This window comes from Panulirus ornatus, chromosome 9 (genome assembly GCF_036320965.1).
Source record: "Panulirus ornatus isolate Po-2019 chromosome 9, ASM3632096v1, whole genome shotgun sequence".
NCBI classification, from domain to species: domain Eukaryota; kingdom Metazoa; phylum Arthropoda; class Malacostraca; order Decapoda; family Palinuridae; genus Panulirus; species Panulirus ornatus.
In genome coordinates, this window is record NC_092232.1 from 33,142,387 (window position 1) to 33,157,929 (window position 15,543).

Genomic DNA, 15,543 nt, shown 5'->3' on the forward strand with positions numbered 1-15,543 from the left:
TTCAAAACACCCTCTTCTGCTCTCTCAACCACGCTCTTTTTATTTCCACACATCTCTCTTACCCTTACGTTACTCACTCGATCAAACCACCTCACACCACACATTGTCCTCAAACATCTCATTTCCAGCACATCCATCCTCCTGCGCACAACTCTATCCATAGCCCACGCCTCGCAACCATACAACATTGTTGGAACCACTATTCCTTCAAACATACCCATTTTTGCTTTCCGAGATAAGGTTCTCGACTTCCACACATTCTTCAAGGCCCCCAGGATTTTCGCCCCCTCCCCCACCCTATGATCCACTTCCGCTTCCATGGTTCCATCCGCTGCCAGATCCACTCCCAGATATCTAAAACACTTCACTTCCTCCAGTTTTTCTCCATTCAAACTCACCTCCCAATTGACTTGACCCTCAACCCTACTGTACCTAATAACCTTGCTCTTATTCACATTTACTCTTAACTTTCTTCTTCCACACACTTCTCCAAACTCAGTCACCAGCTTCTGCAGTTTCTCACATGAATCAGCCACCAGCGCTGTATCATCAGCGAACAACAACTGACTCACTTCCCAAGCTCTCTCATCCCCAACAGACTTCATACTTGCCCCTCTTTCCAAAACTCTTGCATTTACCTCCCTAACAACCCCATCCATAAACAAATTAAACAACCATGGAGACATCACACACCCCTGCCGCAAACCTACATTCACTGAGAACCAATCACTTTCCTCTCTTCCTACACGTACACATGCCTTACATCCTCGATAAAAACTTTTCACTGCTTCTAACAACTTTCCTCCCACACCATATATTCTTAATACCTTCCACAGAGCATCTCTATCAACTCTATCATATGCCTTCTCCAGATCCATAAATGCTACATACAAATCCATTTGCTTTTCTAAGTATTTCTCACATACATTCTTCAAAGCAAACACCTGATCCACACATCCTCTACCACTTCTGAAACCACACTGCTCTTCCCCAATCTGATGCTCTGTACATGCCTTCACCCTCTTAATCAATACCCTCCCATATAATTTACCAGGAATACTCAACAAACTTATACCTCTGTAATTTGAGCACTCACTCTTATCCCCTTTGCCTTTGTACAATGGCACTATGCACGCATTCCGCCAATCCTCAGGCACCTCACCATGAGTCATACATACATTAAATAACCTTACCAACCAGCATATATATATATATATATATATATATATATATATATATATATATATATATATATATATATATATATATATCCCTGGGGATAGGGGATTAAGAATACTTCCGACGTATTCCCTGCGCGTCGTAGAAGGCGACTAAAAGGGGAGGAGGGAGCGGGGGGCTGGAATTCCTCCCCTCTCGTTTTTTTTTTAATTTTCCAAAAGAAGGAACAGAGTGGGGCCAGGTGAGGATATTCCAAAAAAGGCCCAGTCCTCTATTCTTAACGCTACCTCGCTAACGCGGGAAATGGCGAATAGTTTAAAAGAAAGAAAAGAATATATATATATATATATATATATATATATATATATATATATATATATATATATATATACATATATATATATATATATATATATATATATATTTTTTTTTTGCTTTGTCGCTGTCTCCCGCGTTTGCGAGGTAGTGCAAGGAAACACACACCCCTGGGGTAAATATTGTCTGCCTTTATTCATTCCCATCGCCACCTCGCCACACATAAAATAACAACCCCCTCCCCCTCACGTGTGCGAGGTAGCGCTAGGAAAGGACAACAAAGGCCACATTCGTTCACACTCAGTCTCTAGCTGTCATGTAATAATGCACTGAAACCACAGCTCCTTTCCACATCCAGGCCCCACAAAACTTTCCATGGTTTACCCCAGACGCTTCACATGCCCTGGTTCAATCCATTGACAGCTCGTTGACCCTGGTATACCACATCATTCTAATTCACTCTATTCCTTGCATGCCTTTCACCGTCCTGCATGTTCAGGCCCTGATCACTCAAAATCTTTTTAACTCCATCTTTCCACCTCCAATTTGGTCTCCCACTTCTGCTCGTTCCTTCCACCTCTGACACATATATCCTCTTGGTCAATTTTTCCTCACTCATTCTCTCCATGTGACCAAACCATTTCAAAACACCCTCTTCTGCTCTCTCAACCACACTCTTTTTATTACCACAAATCTCTCTTACCCTATTATTACTTACTCGATCAAACCATCTCACACCACATATTGTCCTCAAACATCTCATTTCCAGCACATCCACCCTTCTCCGCACAACTCTATCCATAGCCTATGCCTCGCAGACATATAACATTGTTAGAAACATTATTCCTTCAAACATACCCATCTTTACTTTCCGAGATAATGTTCTTGACTTCCACACATTTTTCAACGCTCCCAGAACTTTCGCCCCCTCCCCCACCCTATGATTCACTTCTGCTTCCATGGTTACATCCGCTGCCAGATCCACTCCCAGATATCTAAAATGCTTCATTTCCTCCAGTTTTTCTCCATTCAAACTTACCTCCCAATTGACTTGTCCTCAACCCTACTGTACCTAATATCCTTGCTCTTATTCACATTTACTCTCAGCTTTCTTCTTTCACACACTTTACCAAACTCAGTCACCCACTTCTGCAATTTCTCACGCGAATCAGCCACCAGCGCTGCATCATCAGCGAACAACAACTGACTCACTTCCCAAGCTCTCTCATCCACAACAGACTGCATTCTTGCCCCTCTTTCCAAAACTCTTGCATTCACCTCCCTAACAACCCCATCCATAAACAAACTAAGCAACCATGGAGACATCACACACCCTTGCCGCAAACCAACATTCAATGAGAATCAATCACTTTCCTCTCTTCCTATACGTACACATACTTAACATCCTTGATAAAAACTTTTCACTGCTTCTATCAACTTGCCCCCCACACCATATATTCTTAATACCTTCCACAGAGCATCTCTATCAACTATATCATATGCCTTCTCCAGATCCATAAATGCTACATACAAATCCATTTGCTTTTCTAAGCATTTCTCACATACATTCTTCAGACCAAAAACCTGATCCACACATCCTCTACCACTTCTGAAACCAAATTGCTCTTCACTAATCTGATGCTCTGTGCATGCCTTAACCCTCTCAATCAATACCCTCCCATATAATTTACCAGGAATACTCAACAAACTTATACCTCTGTAATTTGAGCACTCACTTATATCCCCTTTGCCTTTGTACAATGGCACTATGCAAGCATTCCGCCAATCCTCAGGCACCTCACCATGAGTCATACATATAATAAATAACCTTACCAACCAGTCAACAATACAGTCCCCCCTTTTTTAATAGATTCCACTGCAATACCATCCAAATCCCCTGCCTTGCCGGCTTTCATCTTCTGCAAAGCTTTTACTACCTCTTCTCTGTTTACCAAATCATTCTCCCTAACCCTCTCACTTTGCACACCACCTCGACCAGAACACCTTATATCTGCCATTCTATCATCAAACACATTCAACAAACCTTCAATATACTCACTCCATCTCCTTCTCACATCACCACTACTTGTTATCACCTCCCTATTAGCCCCCTTCACTGAAGTTCCCATTTGTTCCCTTGTCTTAGGCATTTTATTTACCTCCTTCCAAAACATCTTTTTATTCTCCCTAAAATCTAATGATACTCTCTCACCCCAACTCTCATTTGCCCTCTTTTTCACCTCTTGCACCTTTCTCTTGACCTCCTGCCTCTTTCTTTTATACATCTCCCACTTATTTGCATTATTTCCCTGCAAAAATTGTCAAAATGCCTCTCTCTTCTCTTTCACTAATAATCTTACTTCTTCATCCCACTACTCACTACCCTTTCTAATCTGCCCACCTCCCACACTTCTCATGCCACAAGCATCTTTTGTGCAAGCCATCACTGCTTCCCTAAATACATCCCATTCCTTCCCCACTCCCCTTACCTCCTTTGTTCTCATCTTTTTCCATTCTGTACTCAGTCTCTCCTGGTACTTCCTCACACATGTCTCCTTCCCAAGCTCACTTACTCTCACCCCTCTCTTCACCCTATCACCCTCTCTTCCCTTCTGAAAACCTCTACAAATCTTCACCTTCGCCTCCACATGATAATGATCAGACATCCCTCCAGTTGCATCTCTCAGCACATTAACATCTAAAAGTCTCTCTTTTGCGCACCTATCAATTATCACGTAATCCAATAACGCTCTCTGGCCATCTCTCCTACGTACATAGGTATACTTATGTATATCTTTCTTTTTAAACCAGGTATTCCCAATCACCAGTCCTTTTTCAGCACATAAATGTATAAGCTCTTCACCATTTCCATTTATAACACTGAACACCCCATGTACACCAATTATTCCCTAAACTGCCACATTACTCACCTTTGCATTCAAATCACCCATCACTATAACCCGGTCGTGTGCATCAAAACTACTAACACACTCACTCAGCTGCTCCCAAAACACTTGCCTCTCATGATCTTTTTTCTCATGCCCAGGTGCATATGCACCAATAATCACCCATCTCTCTCCATCAACTTTCAGTTTTAACCATATCAATCTTGAGTTTACTTTCTTACAATCTATCACATACTCCCATCACTCCTGTTTCAGGAGTAGTTCTACTCCTTCCCTTGCTTTTGTCCTCTCACTAACCCCTGACTTTACTCCCAAGACATTCCCAAACCACTCTTCTCCTTTACCCTTGAGCTTTGTTTCACTTAGAGCCAAAGCATCCAGGTTCCTTTCCTCTAACATACTACCTATCTCTCCTTTTTTCTCATCTTGGTTACATCCACACACACTTAGACACCCCAATCTGAGCCTTCGAGGAGGATGAGCACTCCCCGCGTGACTCCTGTTCCCCCCCCCCTTTTTTTTGCTTTGTCGCTGTCTCCCGCGTTTGCGAGGTAGCGCAAGGAAACAGACGAAAGAAATGGTCCAACCCACCCCCATACACAATGTATGTACATATACGTCCACACACGCAAATATACATACCTATATATCTCAATGTATACATATATATACACACACAGACATATACATATATACACAAGTACATAATTCACACTGTCTGCTCTTATTCATTCCCATCGCCACCTCGCCACACATGAAATAACAACCCCCTCCCCCCTCATGTGTGCCAGGTAGTGCTGGGAAAAGACAACAAATGCCCCATTCGTTCACACTCAGTCTCTAGCTGTCATGTAATAATGCACTGAAACCACAGCTCCCTTTCCACATCCAGGCACCACAGAACTTTCCATGGTTCACCCCAGACGCTTCACATGCCCTAGTTCAATCCAGTGACAGCACGTCAACCCTGGTATACCACATCGTTCCAATTCACTCTATTCCTTGCACGCCTTTTACCCTCCTGCATGTTCAGGCCCCGATCATTCAAAATCTTTTTCCCTCCATCTTTCCACCTCCAATTTGGTCTCCCACTTCTCCTCGTTCCCTCCACCTCTGACACATATATCCTCTTGGTCAATTTTTCCTCACTCATTCTCTCCATGTGACAAAACCATTTCAAAACACCCTCTCCTGCTCTCTCAACCACACTCTTTTTATTACCACACATCTCTCTTACCCTATTAATACTGACTCGATCAAACCACCGCACACCACATATTGTATAAATGCAAATGGGTCAAAGATTAAGGTTCAAACTACAGTGGTATAAGTTTGTTGAGTGTACCTACTAAGTTGTATGGGAGAGTGATGATGATTAAGAGGGTATGGGCACATACAGAGCATCAGATTGGGGAAAAACAATGTAGCTTTGATAGTGGTAGAGGATGTTCAGATTCAATAGTTGTTTGTTGACGACAAAGCACTCATCACAGATTCGAGTGAGTAACTACAAAAGTTGGTGTCCGATTCTGGGAGCACATGTAGAAGAAAGAAGTTGAGAGTAAATGCGAATAAAAGAAAGGTTATTGAGTAATAAAGTCTGTAGGACATGGTTGTAGATAGGGGTTTGCGGTCTAGATGCATTCCACATTACAGCAAGAGAATAAATGTGAGTGAGGTCTTTATTTGTTCCTGGCACTTTCTAACATGAAAATGGCAAACAAGTATGAGAGAAATAGATATATTCTTTCATCTATAATTACATCAGGACTTATTTCCATGAGAGAATTTCTCATAGAGTATATATGCATAATTAAGTGAATAAAGCTTGTATTTTTTAACTTTCTAAAATGGGAAACAGAAGAAGGAGTCACGCGGGGAGTGCTCATCCTCCTCGAAGGCTCAGACTGGGATGTCTAAATGTGTGTGGATGAAACCAAGATGTGAAAAAAGGAGAGATAGGTAGTATGTTTGAGGAAAGGAACCTGGATGTTTTGGGTCTGAGTGAAACGAAGCTCAAGGGTAAAGGGGAAGAGTGGTTTGGGAATGTCTTGGGAGTAAAGTCCGGGGTTAGTGAGAGGACAAGAGCAAGGGAAGGAGTAGCAGTACTCCTGAAACAGGAGTTGTGGGAGTATGTGACAGAATGTAAGAAAGTAAATTCTCGATTAATATGGGTAAAACTGAAAGTTGATGGAGAAAGATGGGTGATTATTGGTGCATATGCACCTGGGCATGAGAAGAAAGATCATGAGAGGCAAGTGTTTTGGGAGCAGCTGAATGAGTGTGCTAGTGGTTTTGATGCACGAGACCGGGTTATAGTGATGGGTGATTTGAATGCAAAGGTGAGTAATGTGGCAGTTGAGGGAATAATTGGTATACATGGGGTGTTCAGTGTTGTAAATGGAAATGGTGAAGAGCTTGTAGATTTATGTGCTGAAAAAGGACTGGTGATTGGGAATACCTGGTTTAAAAAGCGAGATATACATAAGTATACGTATGTAAGTAAGAGAGATGGCCAGAGAGCGTTATTGGATTACGTGTTAATTGACAGGCGAGCCAAAGAAAGACTTTTGGATGTTAATGTGCTGAGAGGTGCAACTGGAGGGATGTCTGATCATTATCTTGTGGAGGCTAAGGTGAAGATTTGTATGGGTTTTCAGAAAAGAAGAGTGAATGTTGGGGTGAAGAGGGTGGTGAGAGTAAGTGAGCTTGGGAAGGAGACTTGTGTGAGAAAGTATCAGGAAAGACTGAGTACAGAATGGAAAAAGGTGAGAACAATGGAAGTAAGGGGAGTGGGGGAGGAATGGGATGTATTTAGGGAATCAGTGATGGATTGCGCAAAAGATGCTTGTGGCATGAGAAGAGTGGGAGGTGGGTTGATTAGAAAGGGTAGCGAGTGGTGGGATGAAGAAGTAAGATTATTAGTGAAAGAGAAGAGAGAGGCATTTGGACGATCTTTGCAGGGAAAAAATGCAATTGAGTGGGAGATGTATAAAAGAAAGAGACAGGAGGTCAAGAGAAAGGTGCAAGAGGTGAAAAAGAGAGCAAATGAGAGTTGGGGTGAGAGAGTATCTTTAAATTTTAGGGAGAATAAAAAGATGTTCTGAAAGGAGGTAAATAAAGTGCGTAAGACAAGGGAGCAAATGGGAACTTCAGTGAAGGGCACAAATGGGGAGGTGATAACAAGTAGTGGTGATGTGAGAAGGAGATGGAGTGAGTGTTTTGAAGGTTTGTTGAATGTGTTTGATGATAGAGTGGCAGATATAGGGTGTTTTGGTCGAGGTGGTGTGCAAAGTGAGAGGGTTAGGGAAAATGATTTGGTAAACAGAGAAGAGGTAGTAAAAGCTTTGCTGAAGATGAAAGCTGGCAAGGCAGCAGGTTTGGATGGTATTGCAGTGGAATTTATTAAAAAAGGGGGTGACTGTATTACTGACTGGTTGGTAAGGTTATTTAATGTATGTATGACTCATGGTGAGGTGCCTGAGGATTGGCGGAATGTGTGCATAGTGCCATTGTACAAAGGCAAAGGTGATAAGAGTGAGTGCTCAAATTACATAGGTATAAGTTTGTTGAGTATTCCTGGTAAATTATATGGGAGGGTATTGATTGAGAGGGTGAAGGCATGTACAGAGCATCAGATTGGGGAAGAGCAGTGTGGTTTCAGAAGAGGTAGAGGATGTGTGGATCAGGTGTTTGCTTTGAAGAATGTATGTGAGAAATACTTAGAAAAGCAAATGGATTTGTATGTAGCATTTATGGATCTGGAGAAGGCATATGATAGAGTTGATAGAGATGCTCTGTGGAAGGTATTAAAAATATATGGTGTGGGGGGCAAGTTGTTAGAAGCAGTGAAAAGTTTTTATCGAGGATGTAAGGCATGTGTACGTGTAGGAAGAGAGGAAAGTGATTGGTTCTCAGTGAATGTAGGTTTGCGGCAGGGGTGTGTGATGTCTCCATGGTTGTTTAATTTGTTTATGGATGGGGTTGTTAGGGAGGTAAATGCAAGAGTTTTGGAAAGAGGGGCAAGTATGAAGTCTGTTGGGGATGAGAGAGCTTGGGAAGTGAGTCAGTTGTTGTTCGCTGATGATACAGCGCTGGTGGCTGATTCATGTGAGAAACTGCAGAAGCTGGTGACTGAGTTTGGTAAAGTGTGTGGAAGAAGAAAGTTAAGAGTAAATGTGAATAAGAGCAAGGTAATTAGGTACAGTAGGGTTGAGGGTCAAGTCAATTGGGAGGTAAGTTTGAATGGAGAAAAACTGGAGGAAGTAAAGTATTTTAGATATCTGGGAGTGGATCTGGCAGCGGATGGAACCATGGAAGCGGAAGTAGATCATAGGGTGGGGGAGGGTTCAAAAATCCTGGGAGCCTTGAAGAATGTGTGGAAGTCGAGAACATTATCTCGGAAAGCAAAAATGGGTATGTTTGAAGGAATAGTGGTTCCAACAATGTTGTATGGTTGCGAGGCATGGGCTATGGATAGAGTTGTGCGCAGGAGGATGGATGTGCTGGAAATGAGATGTTTGAGGACAATGTGTGGTGTGAGGTGGTTTGATCGAGTAAGTAACGTAAGGGTAAGAGAGATGTGTGGAAATAAAAAGAGCATGGTTGAGAGAGCAGAAGAGGGTGTTTTGAAATGGTTTGGGCACATGGAGAGAATGAGTGAAGAAAGATTGACCAAGAGGATATACGTGTCGGAGGTGGAGGGAACGAGGAGAAGTGGGAGACCAAATTGGCGGTGGAAAGATGGAGTGAAAAAGATTTTGTGTGATCGGGGCCTGAACATGCAATAGGGTGAAAGGAGGGCAAGGAATAGAGTGAATTGGATCGATGTGGTATACCGGGGTTGACGTGCTGTCAGTGGATTGAATCAGGGCATGTGAAGCGTCTGGGGTGAACCATGGAAAGCTGTGTAGGTATGTATATTTGCATGTGTGGACGTATGTATATACATGTGTATGGGGGTGGGTTGGGCCATTCCTTTTGTCTGTTTCCTTGTGCTACCTCGCAAACGCGGGAGACAGCGGCAAAAAAAAAAAAAAGTGAATAAAGCAGAATAAATCAATAATAGTTCCATCTCTATATATAACAGAAAAAAAATCATAAAATAAGCCTGGTAGTTACACTGTTTCGCTGTTATCTATACTACTTATGGCACAACTTATCCCTGTACTTTACACAGCTAAATCATTTCATATTGTTTACTTATCATTCTGTATGGATAGGCATGCTCCTATTCAACTTGGAAAAAAAATCATACAGGGGTGGACAGAAAACTATATCGAGAGGTTTGGGCACTAGTTCTCAACATCTTTTCACTGAAGATACCTTATATTCATTAATCATATTCATCATATTCTGCAGCACTTTTCATATTACCTTCTTGAAAATTCAATCTATGATTAATGTTACTGATGGCACACTGAATTCATAGAGTGGGAGTACACAACCATTATTTAACCTATTGTGAAAATAGAAAATGTCAGATTTCTTTTATAATGTAAAAGATGATATGTTACTATTTTACAATTATATATGAGTGAAAACTTCCGCTGCAACTCTATGAGGTGTTTATGGCATCCTGTTGGAAATCGATTGGTTAGAGGGTCAAGGCACCTTGTTGGTAAAAAAAAAAAAAAAAAAAAAAAAAAAAAAAAAAAAAAAAAAGGGCTGGAGAGAAATTCTACTTTTCATTATTCTTTTCAATAATAACATAGACAACAACAGCAGTAACATAATACTATCTTCACTGTGGTTACTAATGGTGCAACAAAATACTTAGTTCACAGATATGTAAAAAGTAATTAGAAAAAAACAAGTCTTATAAGTGACTTACCCAAGAGACCCTGAAAGACTCTCAGCAACTTCCTCCTCTTCAAGGTGTTTGTTTCTCCTACGATAGAAACATAGAAGACTACACAGACCAATCGCAAGCACAAGGAGGAATGTAAACAGTCCTGAGGCCACATAGATAATCTGTAGTTCAGAGATGTGGATGGGAGGACCTGCACCAGGAATGACATCCTCTACTGGCTGAACAACAGGGAAATATTCACTGAAAGCAGTCAGTAATTTCCCTTCACCAGGTTGTACTGAAAGGAATACAGAAATAAAAGTAATTCAAACTATTATAACTTGATCTGGAAATTACTTCTATAAGAAGACAAAATATGCAACAAAATATCAGTTCATCCCTATCATCTGATATCTATAATTCTAATGACAAAGACAACATTTTTGCATATAATTTAATGAAAAAAAAAATCCCTTTTCAGGATGAGACCCACAGATTAGGATCCATGGGCAGAGGCTAAGAAAGGTCTACATTTACACATGTATATATTTCATACTTGTTCACTGTTTCCACATCAGCATGGTAGCACAAGAAAAAGGTGGGGTGTCTGGAAGTGTGTGGATGTATCCAAGATGAGAAGAAAGGAGAGAGGTAGTGAGTTTGAGGAAAGAAGCCTGGATGTTCTGGCTCTGAGTGAAACAAAGCTCAAGGGTAAACAGGAGGAGTGGTCTGGAAAAGTCTTGGGAGTGAAGTCAGGGGTTGGTGAGAGGACAAGGGCTAAGGAAGGAGCAGGAAATGTGGGAGTATGTGATAAGAGAGTAAAAAAGTAAATTCCAGATTGAGGTGGGTAAAACTGAAAGTGGATGAAGAGAGATGGGTGATTCGTGGCACTTATGCACCGGGTCAGGAGAAGAAAAATCATGAGAGGCAAGGGTTTTGGGAGCAGATGAGAGTGTCGGCAGCTTTGATGCACAAGACCGGGTTATAGTGATGGGTGATCTGAATGCAAAGGTAACGTGGCAGTTGAGGGTATAATTGGTGTACATGGGGTATTCAGTGTTAAGAATGGAAATGGTGAAGAGCTTGTGGCTTTGTGTGCAGAAAAAAGACTAGTGACTGGGAATACCTGGTTTAAAAAGAGAGATATTCATAAGTATACGTATGTGAGTAGGAGAGATGGTCAAAGGGCTTTATTGGATTACATGTCAATTGATAAGCATGTAAAAAAGACTTTTGGATGTTAATGTGCTGAAAGGGGCAGCTGGAGGGATGTCTGATCACTATCTTGTGGAGACAAAAGTGAAGATTTGTATGTAAAGATTTTCAAAAAAGAAGAATGTTCAGATGAAGAGAGTGGTGAGAGTAACTGAGCTTGTAAAGGAGACTTGTGTGAGGAAGTACCATGAGAGATTGAGTGCAAAATGGCAAAAGGCGAGAGCAAATGACGTAAGGGGAGTGGGTGAGGAATGGGATGTATTTAGGGGAAGCATGAGAAAGGTGTGAGGTGGGCAGATTAGAAAGGGTAATGAATATTGGGATGATGAAGTAAAGCTGTTAGTGAAAGAGAAAAGAGAGACATTTGGATGATACTTACAAGGAAGGAATGCAAATGATTGGGAGATGTATCAAAGAAACCAACAGGAGGTCAAGAGAAAGGTGTAAGGGTTGAAAAAGAGGGCAAATTAGAGTTGGGGTGATAGAGTATCATTAAACTTTAGGGAGAATAAAAAAATTTTTTGGAAGGTAAAGAACATGCATAAGACAAAAGAACAAATGGTAACATCAGTGAAGGGGCAAGTAGGGAAGTGAGAACAGGTAGTGATGAAGTGAGAAGATGGAGTGAGCATTCTGAAGGTTTGTTTAATAAGTCTGATGATAGAGTGGCAGACATAGGGTGTTTTGGTTGGGGTGGAGTGTGAAGTGAGAGGGTCAGGGAGAATGGTCTGGTTAAGAGAGAACAGATAGTGATAGCTTTGCAGAAGATGAAATCTGCACAGTATTGCAATAGAATCTATTAAAAAAAAAGGGGGCAACTGTGTTGTTGACTGGTTATTTTTGTATATTCAATGTATGTATGTATGGATCATGGTGGAGTGCCTGAGGATTGGTGTAATGTATGCATAGTGCCACTGTACAAAGGCAAAGGGGATAAAGGTGAGTATTCAAACTACAGAGGCATAAGTTTGTTGAGTATTCCTGGGAAATCATATGGGAAGGTATTGACTGAGAGGGTTAAAGGCATGCACAGAGCACCAGAGTGGGGAGGAGGAGTGTGGTTTCAGAAGTGAGAGAAGATGTGTGGATAAGGTGTTTGCTTTGAAGAGTGTATGTGAGAAATACTTAGAAGAACAGATGAACTTGTATGCAGCATTTATGGATCTAGAGAAGGCATATGATAGGGTTAACAGAGATGGTTTGTGGAAGGTATTAAGAGTATATGGTGTGGGAGGTAAGTTACTAAAAGCAGTGAAAAGATTTTACCAAGGATGTAAGGCATGTGTACAAGTAGGAGGAGAGGAGAGTGATTGGTTCCCAGTGAAGGTCGGTCTGTGGCAGAGGTGTGAGATGTCCCCATGGTTGTTTAACTTGTTTGTGGATAGGGTGGTTAGGGAGGTAAATGTAAGAGTTTTGGAGAGAGAGGCAAGTATGCAGTCTGTTGGGGATGAGAGGGCCGGGGAAGTGAGTCAGTTTTGTTTGCCAATGATACAGCTCTAATGACTAATTTGAGAGAGAAACTACATAAGTTGGTGACTGAGTTTGGAAAAGTGTGTGAAAGGAGAAAGTTGAGAGTAAATGTGAACAAGAACAAGGCTATTAGGTTCAGTAGGATTGAGGGACAAGTTAACTGGGATGTAAGTTTGAATGGAGAAAACTGAAGGAAGTGAAGTGTTTTGGATAGCTGGGAGTGGACTCAGCAGCGAATAGAGCCCAGGAAGTGGAAGCAAGTCACACAGTAAAGGAGGGGGCGAAGGTTCTGGGAGTGATGAAGAATGTGTGGGAGGAGAGAACATTATCTCAGAGCAAAAATGGGTGTTTGAAGGGATAGTAGTCCCAAAAACATAATATGTTTGTGAGACATGGGCTATAGATAAGGTTGTACAGAGGAGGGTGGTTGGGTTAGAAATGAAATGTTTGAGGACAATATGTGGTGTGCGGTGGTTTGATTAAGTAAGTAATGAAAGGGTAAGAGAGATGTGTGGAAATAAAAAAGGGTGAGGTTGAGAGAACAGAGGAGAGAGTGTGTAGAAATGGTTCGGACATATGGAGAGAATGAGTGAGGAAAGACTGACAAAGAGATATATGTGTCAAGAGGTGGAGGGAAGAAGAAGCGAGAGACCAAATTGGAAATGGAAGGATGAAGTGAAAAAGATTTTAAGCAATCAGAGCCTGAACATACAGGAGGGTGAGAGGCATACAAGGAATAGAGTGAACTAAAAAATGTGGTATACCAGGGTTGATGTGCTCTCAATGGACTGAACCAAGGCATGTGAAATGTCTGGGGTAAAGCATGGAGAGGTCTGTAGGGCCTTGATGCAGATAGGGAGCTATAGTTTCAGTGCACTGCACATGACAGCCATGACAGATAGAGACTGAGTGTGAACGAATGTGGCCTCTGTCTGTTTTCCTAGAGCTACCTTGCTGAAGCAAGGGATAGCGATGCTGTTTCCTGTGGGGCAGGATGGCACCAGGAATGGATGAAGGCAAATAAGTATGAATATGTACATTCATACATGTGTATATAAGTATGTGTGTGTGTATATATACGTATGTGTATATATACATATGTATGTGTTGATATGTATATGTATATGTGAGGGTATGGGCATTTATGTTTTGGAAGGAGGTAAATAAAGTGCATAAGACAAAGGAACAAATGGGAACATCAGTGAAGGGGGCTAATGAGGTGATAAAAAGTAGTGGTGATGTGAGGAGATGGAGTGAGTATTCTGAAGATTTGTTGAATGTGTTTGATGATAGAGTGGCAGATATAGGGTGTCTTGGTCGAGGTGGTGTGCAAAGTGAGAGGGTTAGGGAAAATGATTTGGTAAACAGAGAAGAGGTAGTAAAAGCTTCGCGGAAGATGAAAGCCGGCAAGGCAGCGGTTTTTGGATGGTATTGCAGTGGAATTTATTAAAAAAGGGGATGCCTGTATTGTTGACTGGTTGGTAGGGTTTTCTAATGTATGTTTTTTTTTTTTTTTTTTATACTTTGTCGCTGTCTCCCGCTTTTGCGAGGTAGCGCAAGGAAACAGACGAAAGAAATGGCCCAACCCCCCCCCATACACATGTACATACACACGTCCACACACGCAAATATACATACCTACACAGCTTTCCATGGTTTACCCCGGACGCTTCACATGCCTTGATTCAATCCAGTGACAGCACGTCAACCCCTGTATACCACATCACTCCAATTCGCTCTATTTCTTGCCCTCCTTTCACCCTCCTGCATGTTCAGGCCCCGATCACACAAAATCCTTTTCACTCCATCTTTCCACCTCCAATTTGGTCTCCCTCTTCTCCTCGTTCCCTCCACCTCCGACACATATATCCTCTTGGTCAATCTTTCCTCACTCATTCTCTCCATGTGCCCAAACCATTTCAAAACACCCTCTTCTGCTCTCTCAACCACGCTCTTTTTATTTCCACACATCTCTCTTACCCTTACGTTACTTACTCGATCAAACCACCTCACACCACACATTGTCCTCAAACATCTCATTTCCAGCACATCCATCCTCCTGCGCACAACTCTATCCATAGCCCACGCCTCGCAACCATACAACATTGTTGGAACCACTATTCCTTCAAACATACCCATTTTTGCTTTCCGGGATAATGTTCTCGACTTCCACACATTTTTCAAGGCTCCCAAAATTTTCGCCCCCTCCCCCACCCTATGATCCACTTCCGCTTCCATGGTTCCATCCGCTGACAGATCCACTCCCAGATATCTAAAACACTTCACTTCCTCCAGTTTTTCTCCATTCAAACTCACCTCCCAATTGACTTGACCCTCAACCCTACTGTACCTAATAACCTTGCTCTTATTCACATTTACTCTTAACTTTCTTCTTCCACACACTTTACCAAACTCCGTCACCAGCTTCTGCAGTTTCTCACATGAATCCGCCACCAGCGCTGTATCATCAGCGAACAACAACTGACTCACTTCCCAAGCTCTCTCATCCCCAACAGAGATGTATGACTCATAATGAGGTGCCTGAGGATTGGTGGAATGCTTGCATAGTGCCATTATACAAAGGCAAAAGGGATAAGAGTGAGTGCTCAAATTACAGAGGTATAAGTTTGTTGAGTATTCCTGGGAAATTATATGGAAGGATATTGA

General features: G+C 41.8%; 1 protein-coding gene across 2 annotated transcripts in view; it reads right to left on the minus strand.

The window, feature by feature from the left end:
• Positions 1-15,543, minus strand: part of Ptp69D (Protein tyrosine phosphatase 69D) — a 669,136-nt gene that overhangs the window by 396,000 nt on the left and 257,593 nt on the right. For both annotated transcript variants that reach the window (XM_071664992.1, XM_071664991.1), the window contains exon 14: positions 10,234-10,489. In XM_071664992.1, coding sequence (XP_071521093.1) covers positions 10,234-10,489 — 256 coding nt within the window. The remainder of the gene's footprint in view (positions 1-10,233; positions 10,490-15,543) is intronic.